Here is a 23,146-nt window from a genome sequence, read left to right as displayed (position 1 = left end):
AGGAGGTTTGTGGGAGAGACGGGCCTCTAATGACCTGATGAGGGGTCAGATGTCGTGTGAACTGAGCCGGAGGCTGAAGTGATAGTGTGTATTGCACACCAAAGGGTTCTTTCCACATGGGACTAGAGTGGGAACATCTTTCCTGTGGCCATCTGTACAAATCAAACACTGCTTCATTGCACTATACAGAAAAGTGTGAGCACCAAGCTGAGATTTGTCAACTGGTCTTTTCATACATGTAACATTCAAACACCCTCATCCAACTTAATGATTATAGCTTTTAAGGCAGTGGTCTCTAACTCAATTTTTGGAGGGCCATAGCTCTGCAGAGTTTAGCTCCAACCAACTCCAAATCACATCTGCTTGGAAGTTTCTAGTAATCCTGAAGACGTTTATTATCTAGATCAGGTGCGTTTGATTAGGGTTGGGGCTAAACTATGCAGAGCTGTGTCTCTCTGGGAATTGAGTTTGAGACCACTGCATTAAGGCAAGCATCACTATTACTGTTTTTCAAACATAGAAATTAAGATTTGAACAAACCCCTGACCCTCAGTACGATACTTGTCCTGCATTCGTGTTCTACACTGTACATGTTTATCACCTCAATTGATATGAGCAGAGAGCTTTTACATTTCTGACTTGAATTGGACTTGATCAGTTTTCACATGCAAGGCAAATAAGCAGATGAAGAAAATATCCTACACAACAGAAGCAACTGTTGGACAACATAAAGTGTGAAATACATTCTAACGATGTATGCATATTACTGACGACACTACCAGGTCAATTCATACGTAGTTTCCCAAAATATTTTTTGATTGACACCTGCTTTAAACTTATAGAAGGATAGCATACAGAAAGATGCAATTTGTTTGCACTATTTAGTTCTTTCTGAAAATAGAAAACCTGTTTAACCATTTAAAATCTATTTAAACTAATGAAGTAATGCAGATGGGTCTGGTCATAATTTAGTCAGAGTAATTGCAGATGTTTCATGATTTCTTTCCAAAAGTTGGAACTTCAGCCAGAGTTCAAGCTAAGCACAGGGAATAAAGTTGCTCTGTGATTATGCTCTGAACTTCAGTGATGACCAGCAACAGTGTAGACACAGGTCTCAGAGGGGGTCATTATCGTGTGTGGGATTGTGATGTGTACAGGTTAGTCCAGCTGCTGGAAGCTCTCCCCAGCAAAGGCAGATGTGTTCTCATGCAGGGACTTGTGATGTATTTGTGCTGATGTCCTGTCTGAGTTGTTCTTTCAACATGTCCTCCTCAGCTCAATGTGGCAGTGAAGTGTCTGAAGACAGACGTGCTCAACCAACCAGATGCTCTGGATGACTTCATCTGTGAGGTCAATGCCATGCATTCTCTTGACCACCAGAACCTCATCCGTCTCTACGGAGTCGTCCTCACACACCCCATGAAGATGGTGAGTGAGTGTGCGTGTTAACGTCTACATCAAATTGGTGGCAAAGACATGGTGCTAAAGTATCAAGGTCTTGAGAAGGGAGGGGTGAGCTAAAATAAGGCTTGACATTTGCGTGCTCTCATAGACTCTGACACTGACTTCTCAAGTTATTCCTGATTGGCAGTGTTCATTGTCTCCGACAGCAAGATGCTTCTTGCCAGTTTTTCAGTTGTGAAATTAAATGAAACTTAATATCATGCCTCTCTTCTTTCCCTGCTACCTTCCCTAAATGACCCTCTTTATTACCCTTCTTTCTCTAAGGTGACTGAGCTTGCACCTCTCGGCTCAATGCTGGATCGCTTGCGAAAGACCCTGGGCCATTTCCTCATTTCCACCTTGTGTCAGTACACCATCCAGATTTCCAATGGCATGGCCTACCTAGAGTCCAAGCGCTTCATCCACCGAGACTTGGCCGCCAGAAACATCCTCCTGGCTTCCAGTGAGCAGATCAAAATCGGTGACTTTGGACTGATGAGGGCGCTGCCTAAGAATGATGACCATTACGTCATGCAAGAGCATCGCAAAGTCCCATTTGCTTGGTGAGGGAGAGGGTTGGAGTGACTGGATATATATTTACAACTGAAAAGTTTGTTTGCATGTGGTTTGAATTTGTTGATAAGGGATACGGAGAGCTTTAAATAATTTGGTTGGTTTTGTTTGTATGCAGTGACAGGCCAGAACTCAGTATTCGAATTGAATTTGAATGAGGTCATTGTTTGTGGTACTTGATTTGATTACTTGAACTGTCCATGATCCTCGTGTCATTTTCCCTTGGTTAATTGTTTATTTACAGGCATTTTATTTAACTGACCTACTTTCTGCATGCTGTTTTATTTCTTACATAGGTGTGCCCCAGAAAGCTTGAAAACACGCACGTTTTCACACGCAACAGACACATGGATGTTTGGTGTGACATTGTGGGAAATGTTTACCTATGGTCAGGAGCCATGGCTGGGTCTAAATGGTAGTCAGGTACCCCTCCTCATCCACTCTGAACTTCCATTTAGTCATAAACATCTGCCAAATGAAATATTTAACAGTTCCGTATTTTTCGGACTATAAGTCGCACCTGAGTATAAGTCGCATCAGTCCAAAAAAACGTCAGGATGAGGAAAAAAACATATAAGTCGCACTGGACTATAAGTCGCATTTAATTAGAACCAAGAACTGAGAGAAAACATTACCGTCTACAGCCGCGAGAGGGCGCTCTACCCTGCTCGGTGGTAGACTACAAGAGAACTGAGCAGCATAGAGTGCCATCTTGTGGCTGGAGAAGGTAATGTTTTCTCTTGGTTCATTTCTCTTGGTTCATGTCAAATTAATTTTGATAAGTCGCACCTGACTATATGTTGCAGGACCAGCCAAACTATGAAAAACAGGGCGACTTATAGTCCGGAAAATACTGTAATCCCAAAAATCAAGACATTTTGAGCCTATTAGTGATTGTGTTCACTTTCTGGTTAAGAAAATCATGAGGAAAAAAAATTTGTTTGTGACAGATCCTCCACAAAATAGACAAGGCGGGTGAAAGGCTTCCTAAGCCCGAGGACTGTCCTCAGGACATCTATAATGTCATGATGCAGTGCTGGGCTCAGAAACCAGATGACAGGCCCACCTTCATTGCTCTAAGGGAATTTCTAGTGGAGACCATGCCTACAGACATGAGGGCCCTGCAAGACTTTGATGAACATGACAAGCTTCAAATCCAGATGAATGATGTCATTACCATCATAGAGGGCAGGTGAGCTTTTATATAGAATGTAATGGGACTTCCATGATTGATGTGACACTTTTATTTTATAGTGAATAGCCGTTTTTCTGCTGTCGGGCCAGTGCGAGCCAGGGCTCACAATGGGTTGGGCGGGGCCAATAGCCTCGGACCTGTAGCACCGAGGCCAAAAAAGCACTGCGTTTCCATCATCGGGCAAAAGCTCCGTGTCACTGGAATCCACACCTCTCAGGAACAACGTCATGCAACCCCATCATTTCACCAACAAAGAGAAGTTATCAGAACAAAGAGAAGTTATCAGAAAACAAATGAGGAATAAGTCATTGGAATTAACGAACATGATAACAAAACGAATATGATAAAAGCGGCTGGTTGTTTGCATGCTTTGTTAAATATTTAAATCCAAAAGCATCAGTGTTTTACTATAATAAGTGATACACTTATCATAATTGAAAATTAGTCACACAAATGTTATTCAGTCGAGTCTGTTTCTGTTTATTTGAAGTCACAATAGCCTATATACATCACTTTATAAAGAATGATTATTTATGTATTTTTATAAAAGCTCCCAAATAAAAAACATTATTATATTTTGATGACGTGCTAAGTGGAGCTAAACTCTCGAGACGAGACTTATAAAAGATAAAATATTTGACTAAATAAATACACGATTGTGATCGAGAATAAGAAGCTAACGGCTGATTTCTCCAGCGATCATATTTACCATGTTTACTGCAGTAACATTAATGCCTAGCGTGCATAGTCTTTTGCATCGCTTTAAATATTTCTGCCTTGTATGCTGTTTATAATCCACTCCGGATCAAGTTATTTCAAACATTTGCTACTGACTGGAAGTGAGTTTTTAGCTCAACTTATTTTAAAAAGTTTTTAACGCTGGTGTTATAGCTGTTAGCCCTCTGAAATGATCCATGGCACTGATGCTCTCCAGATGTGGAGAAACTCTGCCTTTGTTCATAACCACTCCTCTAGCCTCAGCTGGCCTTCTTTGGCCCAAGGTTTTTGTCAGGCCAAAAAACCCGGGCCATTGGCCCCAAGGAAGCACTGATGAGGCATGATCAAGCCCCGGAAGTGACAGTGGAAACGCGACTAATGATTTTAGGACAGACAAGATGAAAACAACAGTCTACCCCAGTGGTTAGGAGTAGCTTTCTGAATCCAAAGGAAATCAAGACTTTTTTTTTTGACTTAAGAAATCCATACGCTTTAATGGCAGAAAGTTCTTCTGTATCTTTTTAACCAGTGAATTTACATGATTTTGCCACACATTTATGACTTATTATATAACGGTTAAGGATGTGGATTTTAAAATTTTCACAATTATCTAAAAAAAATATTCTGTTTGGCATAATTAGAAAAATTTATGTTCATCATAAAAATGGCCATTAAATTTAAAAGGACAGTTAATCCAAAAGTAATTAAAGAAAAAAGAAAGAAATTATAATTTACTCACCCTCAAGTTCCAAACCTGTATGGGTTTCTTTCCAAACAATTGAATGGCTACCATCAACTATTGTTCACCAGCATTCTTAAAAATATAATTTTCTGTGCACAACAGAAGAAAGATATTTAGGGTTGGGAACATGAGGTAATGTGAAAATGAGTAAATGTGAAAATCCTAGTTCTTCAAAGGAAACAGTTGTTGAGGAGTTAATTAAAATAATAAAAATAAGACAAAATGTGAATAAAATAGAGACTTGATTTTTTGGTTCAGTGCTATTGATATACTAACAATAATATGCTCATATAATTCACTCCTCTGGATTTATTCAGTACTGGTTGCAAAAACTGTTCAAAAACTGTTAAAATTATAATAATAAAAAAAGCGAATAAAAATGAGTTCTCAGTTCCTAGCCCTCCTTAGTAGTAGCCAAATAAGAGAGAAGCTATGTTTTTGTCTTTAAACGGTCTCTGTGTGTCCTGCAGGGCAGAGAACTACTGGTGGAGAGGTCAGAATAAGCGTACCCTGAAGGTTGGTCAGTTTCCCAGGAACACAGTCACGTCAGTGGCAGGTCTTTCTGCCCATGACATAAGCCGTCCACTGAAGAACAGCTTTATTCACACTGGCCATGGAGACAGTAACCCTCACCGCTGCTGGGGCTTTCCTGACAGGATCGATGAGTGAGTGTCTGAAATGTAATCTCAAATGTACATTGTGTAATTTCTGTAGTTTTTATTGTGTTCTCTGAAATAATGAGTTTTAATTGACAGTTCTCCAGGTTTTTTTTTTTTATGCTAGTGGCAATTTGTATGTTGGTGGCAAACATTGAACTGAGCTCTTCTTCGCTTCACACCATGCCTGAAAAAAAAAATACACCTTACCAGTTTAAACATACAAACACAAAATAGTTTAAAAATCACAGCACGCACAGAGATCCACCAGTCCATGTCCATGAACAATGAATTGAGTTTGGTCACTTCTTGCTCTTGAAACGACACATACAAAAACTCGTCTTTGCGAGTATCCCCAAGAAATGAAACAGGAGAAAACCACTCACTGTTCTTTATTGAATTTCTTAAATGTTGTTATTATTGTTTATTCGTGCTATTTACACAATTTCAAACAGGGTCCACGGGTACGACCTGCACCGGGGCCCCACAAACCCTGGCTACGGCCCTGCCTATGAGCCTGTGCTTATATTTTCTCTAAGCTACACAGTATTACACCATATTTTAGATTTTAAAAACATTTAACAGGTGTGCAGTAGTATTTATATAATATTAATTATGTGTTATATTATTCTAAAGAAATGGTTGTTTACTTTGCATCGGAGCATTAAAAGTGGTAGCCTATTTAATGAGCTAGGCTACATACATGGATCTATATGCAAAATGTCAATATTCTTACATATGAAGCCTATATTTAAATTTAGATTTTACAATTCCTTTAATAAAACAACATGCATTTTTGTCACGCACTACTTTATTCGTTGCATGTTCTTTATTTTGGCAGATAACTTATTGTGAAAAAGATATTTGTCTGTACACTGGTTAAGAAATTGTTGTGTGTTTTATAAATGATTTCCTTTATTTTAGTAAAACGTGTGGCACTGTATAATTTCGCTCCCATTATTTAGGCCTAATTAAAACAAGAAATGAATAAATTAAACCTACACGATATAACTAAATCACTGAAATGCTAAAGAATGGAGTGATTAATAAAACGTCCTTGCGTTTAAACTCAAGTTCTCTCATTATAATCAACACAATGCACACCTTGTAAAAAAGAGCTTCATTAATTAACAACTTCAGTGATTTTAAAGGGAGCCTTCTTTACTTGCTTTCATACAATTTAAGTAAAGTAAAATATATATATATTATTCTTGCATTTGTATGTTCTTATTTGTGTACATATTTATCTTCATTACAAATATTGTTTGGTTTTATTTTGGATAATTGCATGTAAAAAAATATTTACTTCGTAATGCATATGCAAAATGTGAATTATTATTCATATTCAAGTGTATGTGTGAAAATTATTAATGTGCATTCATGACAGGGAGGCGCCCTCTCGATCACGAAATTGGAGTGTCTCACATACATGAGAAATATATCTACAGAAAGCTTTAGTTTAAATGTCTACTTTTAAACTAATCAATTCAAAACAAAAGCATTATGTAATCTGTGAAGGTTGCATTTCTCTTTTAAGGCGTGTCCATTTGGAGAGAGTCAGCACTGTGGATTTCATCTTGCAGTTGACAAGAAAACATTTGTTTATTAATAAATAATTAAAATGTCTCCCTTTTCACAATTATTAGGCTACTATTGCCTGTGCTTTGTGGCAAACTTAATGTATGTGCTTGAGCGCGGAATATATTAAGGCTCATTATCATGGATTATAGATGTAAATTTGATATAAACCTGCGACAAGTAAACAAAAAAATCATACATGGGGGACAGATCTATTAAATACCCTCTAGACATCTCTGTTAAAGTTTTTAAAGCATTTTACACGTGTTTGCATAAATTCTGCTTTCAAAATGGTCCGTAAGGGCTTCACAGCGAGCCCTAGTTGAAAGGGTAAAATGTTACAATGCACGTTAAATAGCCTAAATTATCTTGTATAGTATCCGAAGACCTTGATTGCCTGTTAGCATAAAACTAACAATATAATTAGATTTTTTTTTTAAAATGAACAATTCCTGTATAAAACTCTGGAGGCAGATTCTGTGCCAGAGAAGTGAACGTGATGCACATTGAAGTAATTTTCAGAGGCAATAAAAAAGTTTGCATAAGTTGTATTTTATTACATTTAGAAATAATAACGGTAGGCATAATAATGTTATAGGCTAATGTACCCACAGGATATTTTTAGTTCCCTTCACATTGCAACAAATCCTTTAAATTTAACAAATTTATCAGAACAGAACAAGAATTAAAATATAGAATTCTAATGGATCAATATAATTGCAGTATATAATAATATAGGCTTAGCTATAAACAAACAAAAAATTATTTATTAATTAATTTAAGTCTAAACATGAGGTAAGGTTGGGCTTATCTCTCTCAATCGGGACAAATCCTAAAGTTTCCATATTCGTGATGTTGTCCATTTGAAGCTTAACTATTATTCATTAGGTAAAATAGGCTTTGTAGTTCACACGTGTTTCAGAATCAACGAAAAAAATCATAATGAGCAAAAATATGCCAAAGTGGACCGCTGCTCATGCCGAATGGCATGTTGAACGACTGCTGTTTCCATTGAATCTGTGCGCGAGGCACCAGCGCGATCAAACAGCTGAAACAGATAATACTCCATTTTTAGTCACACAGTAAAGGCATAATTTAGAAAATTCAAAGTGTTAGCAGTTTGAAAAATCAAGAATAATAACTATTTGCTCTGCAAATGGAACCAGGAGAATTTTTTTTAACCAAGAATGAACCGAAATGAAAACATTTAGCTTTTAATATAATAAAATATATATATAGGCCTTATGTGTAATGACTGTTTAATAACAATAGCATGCATAAGAGCCTTTGTGTAAAGGTCTTTCTTAAAAAATTTTATGAGTAGACTGTAGCCTAAGACTTTGAAATTAACTCACTGTACATTTTTTTATGGTTTTTAAGGATGTTACAATGTTATATTTTGATGTCATTGTTGGTTTATGTCTTCCTTTCATCTCAGTTTACAAACCAACATTTTATAATATACATTCAGTTATAATTCAGTAACATTCAGACGCAATCCGTCACTTGCATCACCTGGCGGAAGTTTAGCGAATAATTTTAACACCTAACTAACTGACTTGCAGTTAACGCCGTGGCCCTGCGGTGGCGTTACATGCGGCAGTATTACCCATTCTGGTTGCCCACCTACTGTATGTAACCAGTGATCTCACAAAACATGTTTATGTTCTGCTAACCTCCCACAGAACCATGCTTCTCTCTTAATAAGCTGCTCACAAAACTACAGCACATTTTAATAAATGCCATATTCATAAAGACATACCATGATCAGAATTAATGTTAGACATTTATTCTAATCGCATAAACTCCTGCGCTCTCGTCGCTCACAGAATTCATATGATTTGTTGCCTTCGCTTTGATAAACACCGGCTGTGCCTTAGTTTTATGTGGGTGTGTAGTGCTGCTTGCACTATTCTGCATAAATACACCGGTATTGCCACCATTCATATACTTTTAATGACAAACAACTTTACAACCCTGTGTGCATTGCAGCTCGCAGTCACTGAACGTAGAACTCTGGACAAGTTTTCATGCATGTACCCATTTTTAACTGAGATCCTATAGTGTGACATGCTCATCATGTTCGTACAGTCTGACAAGTACAATCCTAAAAGACTTTTAAAAAATCACACAGTGTGAGCCGGGCTTGAGTTTGTTTGTAGTGAGGACTAAAAAGCAAAGTTTAACTGTGTAGACTAGTAGGCCTGTCCAATGGATGGACAGTTACTTCTGTCATGGCCAATTAGTAAATTGCTACATTCACTAACTTGAAGCCAAGGCCCAAGTTTTGCACGAGGACAGCATATAAGCACTTTGCTCCATCAACACAAGGTGGCAGCAGAACACACTACACTTGATCTCTGCCCTATACTTGGCTGCATCCACTGAAATCACAGCTGTAAATACCTCCATAAATATCCAGTGAAATATAAGGGCTGCTGTTAAAATCTGAAATGTCTTTTTACTACTTTGGTTATACACTGTCATTAAATCTTAGTCTGGCAAGAGTTCCAGAGCCTGTTTTTCTCAAAACTAAGGTTTAATAAATGGTCTCTTATATACACTGATTGGCTGTTAAATGCTTTTGTGTCATTCTGTTTCTTTTGCAGTCTTTATCTTGGGAATCCCATGGATCCTCCAGATGTGCTGGGGCTGGAGCTGAACTCTGCCAGACCAACTCAACTCCCTGGACGTGTTAAGAGTGAGCAAATGCCTTTCAGTTATTAAAGTGCAAACATTATTAAACATGCTTCCCATGGTCATAGAAAAACTAGAAATGTTAAAGTATTTTAAAATTGTGTTTTTTTAGGCCTGAAGAAATGTAATGTAAAAAAATTTATCATAGATTCATCAAAAATACTAGGCAACACAACTGTTTTATTGATAAGAAATGTTTCTTCTCACTCAAATTTGTAAATGCTGCTATGAGCTAAAACCCAGAACAGAAATGGTTAATAGACATTGTGACCAATGAGGAGATAGTTCACAAAAGAGGGATGGGTACCGAAACCCGGTATTAAACTGGCCCCAGGGCTAAATTACGAAAGACCGTAGTATCAGTAAGATCTGACGGTATCGGTTCTGCTTTCGGTACTGGAGGAAAAAAAATAATGTGCTATGTATTTTTGCTTAATAATGTTGTCGCGCACATTTAATCTCGCCAAACATTTCTAATGTGCGATTATATTAAGACGTTTGTCCGTGATATCTGAGTGAACTCTCATGCACGGCGCGGAGACTGTCTGTCAGTCACACACTCACACACACACACCACAACGAGCGCACGCACATGCCTTAACTGTACATAAACTCCTGCTTAATAATAAGTGTGACGATGGCGAAGAGATTTGCTTAATGTTATCGTGCACATGTTATCTTACCAAACATTTCTAATTTGTGATATTATTAAGACGTTTGTCTGTGAGATCTGCAAGAACTCGCATGCGCGCTGCGGAGGCTGTCTGTCAGTCACACACACACACACACACACACACACAACATGAACGAGTGCGGTACACGCATAACAGTATGAAAACTCCCGCTTAATACAAAGAGTGACGATGGCGGAGAGAGCAAAATGTTCCAAAGTGTGGTTATACTCCACTAGAGTTAATGCTGACAACGCTCGTTGTCATAAGTGCAAAACAATATTTGCATGTAAGGGTGGAAACACAAGCAATCTGTCAAAGCATCTTTCAAAAGTGCATTATGTGTATCGATTGCCTAGCTAGCTCGTCTCTGGTTGTTGCCCCATCTACGTCAGGTATGTATGCTAAAATCATGTTGAATCAATGTTGTTCATGTCATTTAAAATAAATGCAAAATCTCCCTGGTTTTCTAACCTTACGTAGAAATTCTGTTGATTTCTTTTGGGAAAAATGAGAATGAAATCAACATATTTTCTACTTGTTTTTATAATTCCAAATATGGAAAAATCAGTATGTAAATGTAAACATTTGTTTGGCTAACTTAAATGCACAGCACCTCAAGTTAGTCTATAAAATAGCCAATTGCCACATTTTGCTACCTATATATATATATATATATATATATATATATATATATATATATATATATATATATATATATATATATATATATATATAGGTAGCAAATTTTGCTACCTTTATATATATATATATATATATATAGGTAGCAAAATTTGTATATATATCAAATAGCCTTCAATTTACAAATTATAACTGCATCTGTCTTGGTTGTAGACCTGTGAAGATGTATTTTTAATGCGGATCCCATACTGTAACCTAAAAGAAATGTGTTCTATTCATTGTGAAAATTATTAATGCGCATGCCCGACAGGGAGGTGCCCACGCGACCACTTGATTTTTTCCTGATAATAAAATAACTTAAAATTGGGGTGCCTCACATACTTGAGAAATATATCTACAGAAAGCTTAAAATGTCTACTTTTAAATGAACAAATTCAAAACTAAAGCAAATACTATTATTTAATCTGTGAAGGTTGCATTTCTCTCCAAAGGCACGTCGAGTATAAGCTACTGTGGAGATGAGAGTCAGCATCGTGAATGTCATCTTGCAGCCTACAAGAAAACAACAGTTTATTAATATATAATTACAATGTCTCCTTTTTCACAATTAATAGGCTACTTCTGCCTTTGCTTTGTGGCAAACTTAATGTGTGTGCCTGAGCCCAGAATATATTATGGCTCATTATGGATTAGATCAGTGGTTTTCAACCTGTGGTCCGCGGCCCAGTGGTATTGCAGGTGGGCCGCCAATTATTTTCTGTTCATTTCCAGTCCATTCTAGGGCTGTGCGATTAAAAGAAAACGTCCTAAAATCACGATTTGATCGTGCGCATATGCCTAACTCCAGGTTCACACACTGTCTGTGATGCGCCTTTTTTCTGAGCCAATGTTGACGGATCAGAGCGTTCTCACTGCGGTAAAAGGCTAGAAATAAAAACGTGCGAAAATAATTCATGTCTAACACATGAGCATAGAGTGAATTTGTTAGTGAACAGGATGCAGTTTAAGTGAGAGGAGACACGTTTTAAGTTTGCACACTCTCTCCGCGCAGAGCAGCGTGTATCTGAGCAAGCACGACCGGTTTTGTGACAGAGCAAATGAAATCTGCTGCGAACAGAGAGATTCGCACTCGTGCATTATTTTAATGTGCTTTCGCGTTATATTTATGCGCTCTCACTGCTGACCGCATACACATACTGTATACACACTGCAAACACCTGAGGCACCGCTACAATTAATGAGCTCTATGAACAATGCATGGCAAAAAAGAAAAAAAAGTCCCTGTATACAGGATTTTTTTTCTTTTTTTTTTTTTTTGCCACAAGTCTATACATTTTTTTACATCTTCACTATAGTGATAATTTTGACTTATGTCTGTTCTAGAGATGTTACAACTTTTTGATAAAGCTCTGATTGGTTTTCTTTTGGAAATATGTTTCAAATGAATCCTGAATGCATTTATGACTGTAAAAGCACAATTGCAAAATTGATCAAAAAAATTGCGATAGTTTTTTTTTTTTTTTTTCCATATCGCACAGCCCTAGTTTTTCAATAAATATAGTTTAAAATCTAGCTTCTGAGTACTAAGTTATTAACCCAACAATAGCGGGGTCAGTTAATTTTTTTGAAGTGGGCCGCGCAAACATATGTGTTTTGTTGTGTGGGCCGCGAGTTGAAAAAGGTTGGGAACCACTGGATTAGATTGTGTTAATTTAATATAAATGTATGATTAGTTGAATAATGCCTTAAATGAACCACTACTAGTAATTAAAAAAATATAACACTGGGGGCAGCTTTATTAAATTCCTGCTACACCGTAAACCCTGATAAATTCACAGAACTCAAAAAATATTTTGTAACAGATTACACAAAAACATTTAAGTGATGTTTTTAAATGTTTTAAGTTTACATAAACTTAAAAAATTTAATTCCAGTTGCCTTAAATTATCTCAGAGTTATCTTAATTATATTTCTAAACTTATAATTAGGGAGTAATTCACTCATAATTTTATCTATTTTTAAACTCCTATAATGTGGGAAATACACTCAAAATTAGGCTTTTGCTGTCCATCCTGTCCACAACGGTAACACTACAAATCCAACATAACATAAACCTTTGTACAATCTAATATAACACAACATTTATGTATTAACTTATGTCCCTCTATGTTAATCTTGTGTAAAAACACACAAAATAACACTTAATTTCTAAATTTATTTTCCTTGTTTTCTGATGCAAAGCATGCTGGGAACTAGAAAACACAATAATTTTAAGTTCACCTCACTACAACAAATTTTTGAGTTAACAGAACTTATTTAAATTAAGTCCAATGAAGTTTCATTATTATTTGAGTGCAATTAACTAATTTCATTTGATTAATTTCACTGTTCGGTTTTACAGTGTAGACATCTCGGTTGAAGTTTTTAAAGCATTTTATACACGTTTGCATAAATTCTTCTTTCAGAATGGTCCAAAACGTAACATTGATTTTTCCTCTGAAACACAAAATATTTTAATTAAATTTATAGGCATATTTTATTTTTTGAGAATAGTCAAACCTCCATTCTGCAGATATTGTTGCTTCTGGTTTGTGCATTGTAAATTACAGGACTCTGGGATTTAGAAAAATATAAAGAGGATGGTTCACTATATTGGTTATATTTATTTCAGATTTCTATATTATATTTCAGATTTTGACCGTCACGTCACTAATGCTGGAACTGCCCAATAATGAAACTAAAAATGATTAGGCCTACATGATATCTTGGGACAGTTTCTTATAACTGCAATATATTTTTTACATTTTTATTGTAAAATGACTGCAGCGTTGCCACATACAATTAAACCTGTGCAAAACTGAAAATAGTACAAAGCAGCATATATTAAATGGCTAGTTCATCCAAAAATGAAAATTATGTCATTAATGACTCACGTGTCGTTCCAAACCCGTAAGACCTCCGCTCAAGATATTTTATTCTGCCCTGGATCTCCGTAATGAATTGAGTTTGGACCTAACTGCCATGATTTTGCTGAGTTTATTGTCTGAGAAACAACGTTCAGTGTTTCCCACAGCCTTACACTGTATTTGTGGCGGTACTCCCCGGCCCCCATATCCAAATTCATTTTCTGCCAGCAGGAGGCACTTTGAGAGTTGGAGAGATAGAGGTTTCTCCGCTAATGGCTGTAAAGCAGCGCGGAGCTCACACTGCTTTATCAGGCATTACATGCAAGATAAAATGAAAATGACATCGAAAATGTTCTACATACAGTCGGTTACCTTCTGAAATACAGTGATATAAAAACACCTGCACCAGTTTTTGTTCATTCAATGAAGTCAAAGCCTTTTGGAAAATCTATTTTGTGGCGGTCAGTTTTGATATTGTGGCGGCCCACCACAAATAAATCAATGAATGGGGAAACCCTGGAGTTGATTATATCTAGTCAGATTCTGGAGCTGTGATTCCAAGTCAGCTATCTTTTTGTATCGGTTTTTGTGAAGGAAAGAGGGAACAACAACCAAGGTCAGGATTTTTCGTTCAAAAACTTTCATTAGCTTGTAGATCGAAATGAAAGCCCCTTAACACAACATAAGGAAATAGTGTAGTTTGAATGGTTTTCATAATGACTGTTTAGTAACCACAACATGCAGTAAGAGCCTCTGTGTAAATTCATTCATTTATTTTCTTTGATGCATTAGTCTGAAGCCTATGTGAGTATCTCACGTTTTGAAATTTACTTTCTAAAAATAAATGTTAACAAAATTTTCTAATGATTTTTAAGAATGCTATATTTTCATGTTATTTTGTTTTATTTCATTATTTGATCTCTGTTTGCAAAACAAAATATAATTCCAGTCAGTTTGCAAACTGACCCTTTGTGCCACCTGGCAGTAGTTGTGAATGACTTTAACATGCAACTGACTTGCAGTTAATGCTGTGGCCCTGTGACAGCGGTGGTACACACGGCAATATTAGGCATTTTGGTTAGCGACCTACCATACATTTTGTAGTATTTTGTTTTTCCTTTATTTTTTTATTTTTTTATTTTTCACAAAAACATTTAGTTTGAGATCAAACAATAATCTGTAGATACCGGCAACAGTTTCACAAACCCTTGTAGTTATAGACTGAACCACCATTTTTGTATGTAGAAGCTAAAGATCTCTGTTAGCATTTCTGTTAATATCAGTGGCAGTTGTTTACCTGTCTCAGTGAGACCATATTAACCTACACAACCTTCACCTTTATAAAATCACTTAGACACACTATGAGACATGTTAGTGTTCAATAGTTTCTTTGGATAAATGCAAGATATACTGCATCTACAGTACATGACTGTTCTAATGTGTAGCAATATTCAATTTGGGATGTAATATGCAAAATGATAATGCAATATGTAAAATGGCAATGCATTTCTGTATTTACATTTACATTTTCCAATACATTTGTGCAACTTTTGGTGCAAAATGAAAATGAAAATGAAATTACATAATTTTCATTTGCCATTTAATACACCAGTTTTAATATGTAAAATTAATACTAATTTGAACGCTTTAAGTTGCAAAATTAAAATGAAAATGTATTACAGAAATGATTAGATATGTATAACATGTTTGTAACAACATTGGGTTGTACATAATAAATAACTCAAATGATATATAGGGAATTTGAATAATTAATCAGGAATATGATTAATATATATCTCATATGACAGTTACATTCATATTATTGATTATGAAAAATAGCTCAATTGCATTTATCAATAACTCATTACGGGGCACTGTTATTTACTCATTAATATGTCAATATTCCATTCTTCATATGAATTATTGTGATATCTCTTACTGTAAATTACTGCAAATCAAACAGTGGTTTGTCCAGTAAAAGGCCTTAAGATTAACTTATCAATTTTCAATAAAGTTATCACTTCTTATAATTCAAGGAAAAATATTCTCTGGCCATGAAAACATTATCCTATCATTATGATACATGTAGTTTCTCAAAATAAAGCTTGTAGCTAAAGATCAGACACTTCAGTGACTCGTAATGTGAGCGGTGTGGAGGCAAAGGCAATCATGAATATATGGGTTTTTAATAATTGAACTAATACATCAAACTACAAATCACACAAAGTAAATACGTGTATGACAATACAGACAGTAAACTTTGTACAAGACATAACGGAATCCAAATAAGGGAGAGAGAGAGAGAGAGAGAGAGAGAGAGAGAGAGAGAGAAAGAGAGAGAGAATGAATTAGAGAGGGGAGGGGGGGAGGTGAGAGAGAGACAGCATGGTCACAGAATGAGCTCGGTTATGTAAACTCACAGACAGTAAACTTGAAAGACACCAAACGAATCAAATCATAGACCAACTTTAAAGCAGCATTTAAATCTCCATAGAAAAATTATACTTGCAAAGTGTCCAGTGTGCGTGAGCGTGGTCTTTTTGTGACGCTTTGTGCGCTGGTCTTTTAAAACTGTCTTTGTTCTGTCTTCCAGCCCGGGGCTGCTGCGGAATCGCGCGGTATTCGAAAGGTTTAACAAGGCAGTGTTTCAGAATTCGTCTTCCTCATGTGGAGAGGCGAATAGGTGAATAAACTTAGTAAAGAAAACAAAACAAAACAACGAAAACAAAAGCTTCCGGAGGAGCCATGGGAATGGCTGTCCTCTCCACCTCCCTGCTGAGAGGGACGGCGATGTTAGAGCGGCCCGAGGCCGCTCGGAGGGACGAGCGGAAGCGACCAGGGTCGACTGGAGAGCAGCGTGTCAGAGAACGAAGAGAGAGCGGACCTTGTTCGGTCAGCTCTTATGGCTTGAGATGGTTCACACCTCTGTTCACGTGAACAACCAATGAACGTCCGCGATCTGAAGCGGGAAAAAGTTCCTTTGTCTCTGTGGAAACATCCACCCTAATGATTTAGGGCTTATCAGATTTCATCAGTGATATTCTAGCAAGTTCGTAATTCAAGATTAATAGATTTTACACACATTTTACACAGGGGAATAGTTGGGTCACAACATGACAATTCCAAAAACACCAAACAGTACATATATAACTGATAGAGACACAGTTACATTCAAATGCAGAATTACACACATTTAAAGATTAACACATGCTAATAAATTGCAGATAGTCCCAATTTATATGGGAAACATCTCAATGCACCAACAAAAACAAAACTATATACTTTTAGACTACGTATAGCATATACGAGATAGCATTCCTGTCCTGTTTCCCAGTGGGATCATAAAGTTTTACGACCTGGTCAGGAGTGGGGTTACAGAAAACATGACTCTATTTGAGAAATTTAAAATGAGGAGAAACATTTCCAATTTATAAGCTAGTAAAATTATAACCATTTAACCAGGATTAACCATTTTTATGCAATACACAAACATTCAAAATACATATTAATAAAATGACGAAGATAAAGAACTTTAAGAAAGGTTCCTTTTTGTGTGTGTGCTTATGTGTGTATGAACTGTGGGGGTTTTCATGTCCCCTTTGAGGCTCGCCCACGTGACTCTGGAATTTCTTAATAGGTGTAATAACTGTCACTCAAGGCAGGATGTGGCCGACTTCAGGGCGCCCAAAATGGTGAATTATGTAAACAACGAAGGTCCTTGTTTACTCACGTTCTGGTCTTTGAGTGGAGAATGTGTTAGAGTCAGGATTCATTAATATGGAACAGATGGCTGAAATACCATCAGCTCATTAGTGTTACATGTTCAAGCTTAAACTGTGTCAAAATTATCATTCAATTTCTATTTTTCTTAAATGCATTACCACTCACAGTCAAGACACTTACGATTGCATTTTCATTCAATGTCCCACAATGAATGTAGCAAAATTCAATGTGCACATTGAAAATGCATTCCGAGCCGATCACGTGTCCGCCCCCTCCCACCATGTCAATCACTGCGTGAACAAGGCGGGGTTTGCAGAAGGTCAAGAGACTCAAATCTCAAGAAAGAGGATTCAAGTGAGAGAACATGGACAAGACAGTCGGTCCGTGTACATTTTGATCATTTAGTTTTATGGCTTCAATATTTCATTCTCACTTGTGGGCGGAGCTGAAATGCTGCTTTCATCTGATTGGTCGAATCGCTCCACCTTCTATGGAGGAATTATTGAGTCAGATTATAAACTAAAAATCTTAAACTAAAAGTCTTAAAACAAAACTAAAAATCTAAATTAGAAACTTAAAGTCCAAGTCGAACATTTTTTTGGTATTTAGGATTGGGCATTTGGTATTTAGGATAGGGCATTTTCTATTTAGGGTTTGGCATTTGGTCATTTAGCCATTTAGGATTTAGGATTTGGAATTCGGTATTTAGGATTGGGCATTTAATCATTTAGCCATTTAGGATTGGGGATTGGGGATTTGGGGTCAAATGATTTGGGATCAAATGATCAAAAATTTTAGTTTTAGACTTTTAGTTTATAATCTGACTCAATAATTCCTCCATAACCTTCAGCTCGGTCCTTTCATTCTTTCAGACAGAATAAGAGTCAGTGCGAGTGAAGCACTGCAATGTCTGAAACCACCGCTCACTGTTAATTAGCATAATATTTGAATCAGATGTAGCTAGGCACATAATTCGTGCTGCTGTGACCTGCAAATTATTTCTAGGTTGTAGTATTGTATGAATTTTGTCCCACTGATAAATACAGTGCAAATAGTTCTGTCTCTTTGGATAACAGTGAAGTGGAAATAAAAATCAATAATAGACTGAACAGTTCCATGTCTGTAACATTTACCACTCTCATCTTTTAAGTCATAAGGCACTAGGTATGTGTGTTTGACATTAATAAATAATTGTAAAAATTAATATAGTTACATTTCTGAAATAAAAATAATAAAATTAGCTCTATGCTGCTCAGTGCTCCTGTAGCCTACCCCAGAGCACCCTCTCGCGGCTGTAGACGGTAATGTTTTCTCTCGGTTCTGAATAAATGCGACTTATAGTCCAGTGCGACTTATATATGTTTTTTTCCTCGTCATGACATATTTTTGGACTGATGCAACTTATACCGAAAAATACGGGTAACATTATCATTATTAATTATTATGGGAGTAATTGACAATAGACTAGAACTTTAATGTTACAAAAATTCAGCTCAGATCTTCAGACTCGTCTGACTCGTGCACTATTTGCACTGTTTTTATCAGTAGGACAATATTTATACAATACTATACTATAACCTAGAAATAATTTAATTTAATTTGCCAGACTTACCTTCCCAAAAATTCATATTTAATTTTATTTCATAAATTTAATTATATTTATTACCACTTCACTGTTATCCAAGGAGACAGAACTATTTGCACCGTTTTTATCAGTGTGACAATATTTATACAATAATATAACCTAGAAATAATTTAACTTGCAAGTCACGGCAGCACGAATTATGTGCCCAGCTACATCTGATTCAATTATTATGCTAATTAACAGTGAGCGGTGGTTTCAGACATTACAGTGCTTCACTGGCACTGACTCTTATTCCGAGCTGAAAAGACCGAGCTGAAGGTGGAGCTATTCGACCAATCAGATGAAAGCTGCGTTTCAGCTCCGCCCACAAGTGCGAATGAAATATTGAAGCCATGAACGGAAATGATTAAAACGTACACGGTCCAACTGTCTTGTCCATGTTCTCTCACTTGAACCCTCTTCTTGAGATTTGACTCTCTTGACCTTCTGCAAGCCCCGCCTTGTTCACGCAGTGATTGACATGGTGGGAGGGGCGGACACGTGATCGGCTCGGAATGCATTTTCAATGTGCACATTGTATTTTGCTACATTCATTATGGAACATTGAATGAAAATGCAATCGTAAGTGTCTTGAAAGTGAGTGTTATTGCATTTAAGAAAAATAGCATTTAAATGATAATTTTGCCACAGTTTTAGCTTGAACATGTTATGAATATCTAATCATTCTGTAATACATTTTCATTTGAATGTTTCAACTTATAAAGTGTTAAAATTAGTATTCATTTTACATATTAAAACTGGTGTATTAAATGGCAAATGAAAATTATGTAACTTAATTTTCATTTTCATTTTGCACCAAACGTTGCACAAATGTATTGGAAAATGTAAATGTAAATACAGAAATGCATTGCTATTTTACATATTGCATTGTCATTTTGCATATTATATCCCAAATTGAATATTCCTACCCATATGCTTCCATAAATGTGTGCTCAGTGGTTTATATTTAAACCCCCCAAAATATTTCTTATGTTTTACAGTTCCTGTCATTAAAGTAAATATCATTCAACGGACATTTCATCAAACATTTGTTTACCTTTTTTTTATCATTTGACTAGAATCTTCCTACGATGCTGTTTCAGAGGATGAGGACCAAACTTCATTAGGCCTTCGGCGGACGCTATCTTTGAAGAAGAAGGGCCTTAAGCTCAAACCAGCTGCCTGGGTCTGTGCTACCAAATTAGGTGACTGCTCCACACACAATGTGCAGACTCCAGGGGGCAGCACTCCCACAGAAGTATCTCTTATAGACTTTGGAGAAGAGTTTCCATCGGCCACACCTTCACCCTCTCCTGTGGTGGAGCTTCAGATCCCAACCCTGGCTAAACTGGCACTTGAATCAGAGAACATTTTAGACAGAACTCCTCCACAGAGCCCCGCACGCTCTCTTCCCCACCCCCTTCACCCTACCCCTGTGGTGGACTGGGATGCCCGGCCTCTCCCTCCACCCCCAGCCTATGATGATGTAGCACAAGATGAGGATGACTTTGAAGTGAGCTCCATCAACAGTGCAGAACGAGGAGCTGATGAACTATGCTCTCCACATATGTCCTGTACTCCTACTGGAGAGTGTAAGCCTCATGTAGAAGACAATTTATTTTTGCCCTGTAGGCAGAGCAATGCCAGCACCTTCTCTCAGTCTGCTGAGATCTTCCAAGAGCTGCAGCAGGAGTGTATGAGGCACCTCAATGTACCTGTGAGCTGTACCAGCCCTAGTCTGGAGCCACACCACCAGATAGTCTTAACGTTTTCTGAGGACAAACCACAGATACCACCACGTATTCCCATACCACCCCGTCCAGTCAAACGTGCAGGTGGCGATTATGCTCGCTGGTCTGGTGAGCTTTCTCCAATCTCTGGAAATGAGGACGATAAGGAGCGTCCACCCCAGATTCCCCCTCGAGATCCCCTCTCTCAGACAGGGTCTCGCACGCCAAGTCCGCACGTGGGCTCCCCTCAGACTCGCAGCAGCCTCTGCTCAGGTTCTTCCATCTATGGCCCATCCTACCTCTCCACTTCACCTGCTAAACTAATGCCAACCACTCAGAGCTTTGCCTCCGATCCCAAATATGCTGCTCCCAAGGTCATCCAGGCACAGGGCAAAGATAAGGAGCCAGGCAAAGGGCCCTGTATTCTGCCTATTGTACGTGATGGTAAGAAGGTTAGCAACACGCACTACTACCTCCTGCCTGAGAGGCCTCCATATCTTGACCACTTCGATAAGTTCTTCAAAGAGGCAGAGAGTGGTGAGGAAAAGAAGCAGGTAAACACAGCCACTGTCAAGCCCATGGTTCATCAACAAGGGGAACTCAAGTACAATTTCTCCTCCAATAACAACAGCAGTCTGACGGGCTCTGGATTTAGAGGGGGGCTGAAGAACTCTCTCAGCCTGTGCCGAGTAAGCCCTGGTGGCTCATTTAACAGCACCAGCAACCATGACAAAGTCAAACTGGTAAGAGATTTGGAGATTTATATTAAACTGATCCATGTTATTACTGGTTGTTTTCTTGAAACTTGTGTATGTTTCCAATATAAGCTCTCATGTACTTTTTATGGCAGAATTATTCAAGTGTGGCTTGGGCTGACTGTGGTGTCTTATTTGTAGGAACTTGCTTTGTGACCAGAGTAATTATAATTTATTTATATTGTGGCATGCAGGCGAACCATAATTCTTATCGTAGTTCTCTATTGATACTTCACTCGTACTAGTTGGTAGACACTTATGGGGTAAAACTCATTTTTCTCTGAGGACTGAAGACTTATTCAATGACGCAGTGTGACTACACAGCCATTGGTTTGTGCAGTGATTATAAAATGCACTCTTTAAGTCAGCATGGTTTAAATCCCCAGCTATGATGAGAAAAGCATCAGGGTGTGCTGTCTGCTGCTCACTGATGTGCTGGTACAGTTCATTTAGTGCATCGTTCCTGTTGTAGTTGATGTTCGGGGGAATGTAAACGGAAACGAGCTGTATAGCAGTATATTCCCTTGGCAGATAGAACGGCCGGCACTTAATAATTATAAACTCCACCAGGGGTGAGCAGTGTTTGCAGATAATAACAGCATTGATCGTCATCAACATCAACATCGTCACTGATGTAAACACAAAGCCCTCTGCCCTGGGCTTTTCCTCCCGCAATGAAAGCTCTGTCTGCTCGATAGCACGTCAGCTGGTCAAGCTGAATAGCGCAGTCTGGAATGCTGATGCTGAGCCATGTTTCCGTGAACACAAAAACAAAACAGTCTCTTACAGTCCTTTGAGTTGAACGTAGTAATCGGATGTAGTCCAGTTTCATTGTCCAAAGAGCGTACGTTAGCCAGTACGATGGTGGGGATGGATGGCTTGTGTGGGTAAGCCGTTAGCCTAGCCTGGACACCTCCACGCTTACCCCTCCTCTCACGCTGCTTGTGGCACCTCCGCTGTGTGCGAGATGCAGTTGTGGGGGTCAATGATGGCATAGGCCTCCGGAGCAGTCAGTGATCCTGCAGCTGTTCCGTGTGCGCAGAGTTTAAATGTAAAAATGCGTTTCTGCCAACATCCAGCAGAAACTCACGACTGTATGCACACTTAAAGACAGGTAGACGCGATGATGACGTACAAAAACACTTCTACTCACATGACAAAACTAGAAAACACCATTCTGTTGGGACAGAGAGAAGCCACTGAGTGTTGATTGCTTCACCATTAGTATCTAAAAAAAAAAAAAAGACGAGATGGTTTAGGGGTGAGCTGGACCGCAGACAGACGGCAAAAGGGCCAACAAGTGCTAAGCATCTCTTGGGGAACTCCTTCAAGACTGTTAGAAGACCATTTCAGGTGACTACCTCTTGAAGCTCATCAAGAGAATGCCAAGAGTGTGCAAAGCAGTAATGAAAGCAAAAGGTGGCTACTTCGAAGAATCTAGAATATGACATATTTTCAGTTGTTTCACACTTTTTTGTTATGTATATAATACCA

At 37.8% G+C, this 23,146-nt stretch overlaps 1 protein-coding gene across 5 annotated transcripts in view; it reads left to right on the top strand.

Moving 5' to 3' along the window:
- The window catches only part of tnk2b (tyrosine kinase, non-receptor, 2b), a 155,572-nt gene that overhangs the window by 114,317 nt on the left and 18,109 nt on the right, over nt 1-23,146 (top strand). For all 5 annotated transcript variants that reach the window (XM_026206353.1, XM_026206350.1, XM_026206348.1 and 2 more), the window contains 7 exons: nt 1,276-1,428; nt 1,729-2,006; nt 2,313-2,439; nt 2,967-3,208; nt 5,141-5,335; nt 9,514-9,605; nt 20,247-21,640. In XM_026206353.1, the coding sequence (XP_026062138.1) occupies nt 1,276-1,428; nt 1,729-2,006; nt 2,313-2,439; nt 2,967-3,208; nt 5,141-5,335; nt 9,514-9,605; nt 20,247-21,640 (2,481 nt within the window). The remainder of the gene's footprint in view (nt 1-1,275; nt 1,429-1,728; nt 2,007-2,312; nt 2,440-2,966; nt 3,209-5,140; nt 5,336-9,513; nt 9,606-20,246; nt 21,641-23,146) is intronic.

The sequence above is a fragment of the Carassius auratus genome, chromosome 27 (genome assembly GCF_003368295.1).
Source record: "Carassius auratus strain Wakin chromosome 27, ASM336829v1, whole genome shotgun sequence".
NCBI classification, from domain to species: Eukaryota; Metazoa; Chordata; class Actinopteri; order Cypriniformes; family Cyprinidae; genus Carassius; species Carassius auratus.
This window is presented reverse-complemented; position numbering and strand designations above follow the sequence as displayed.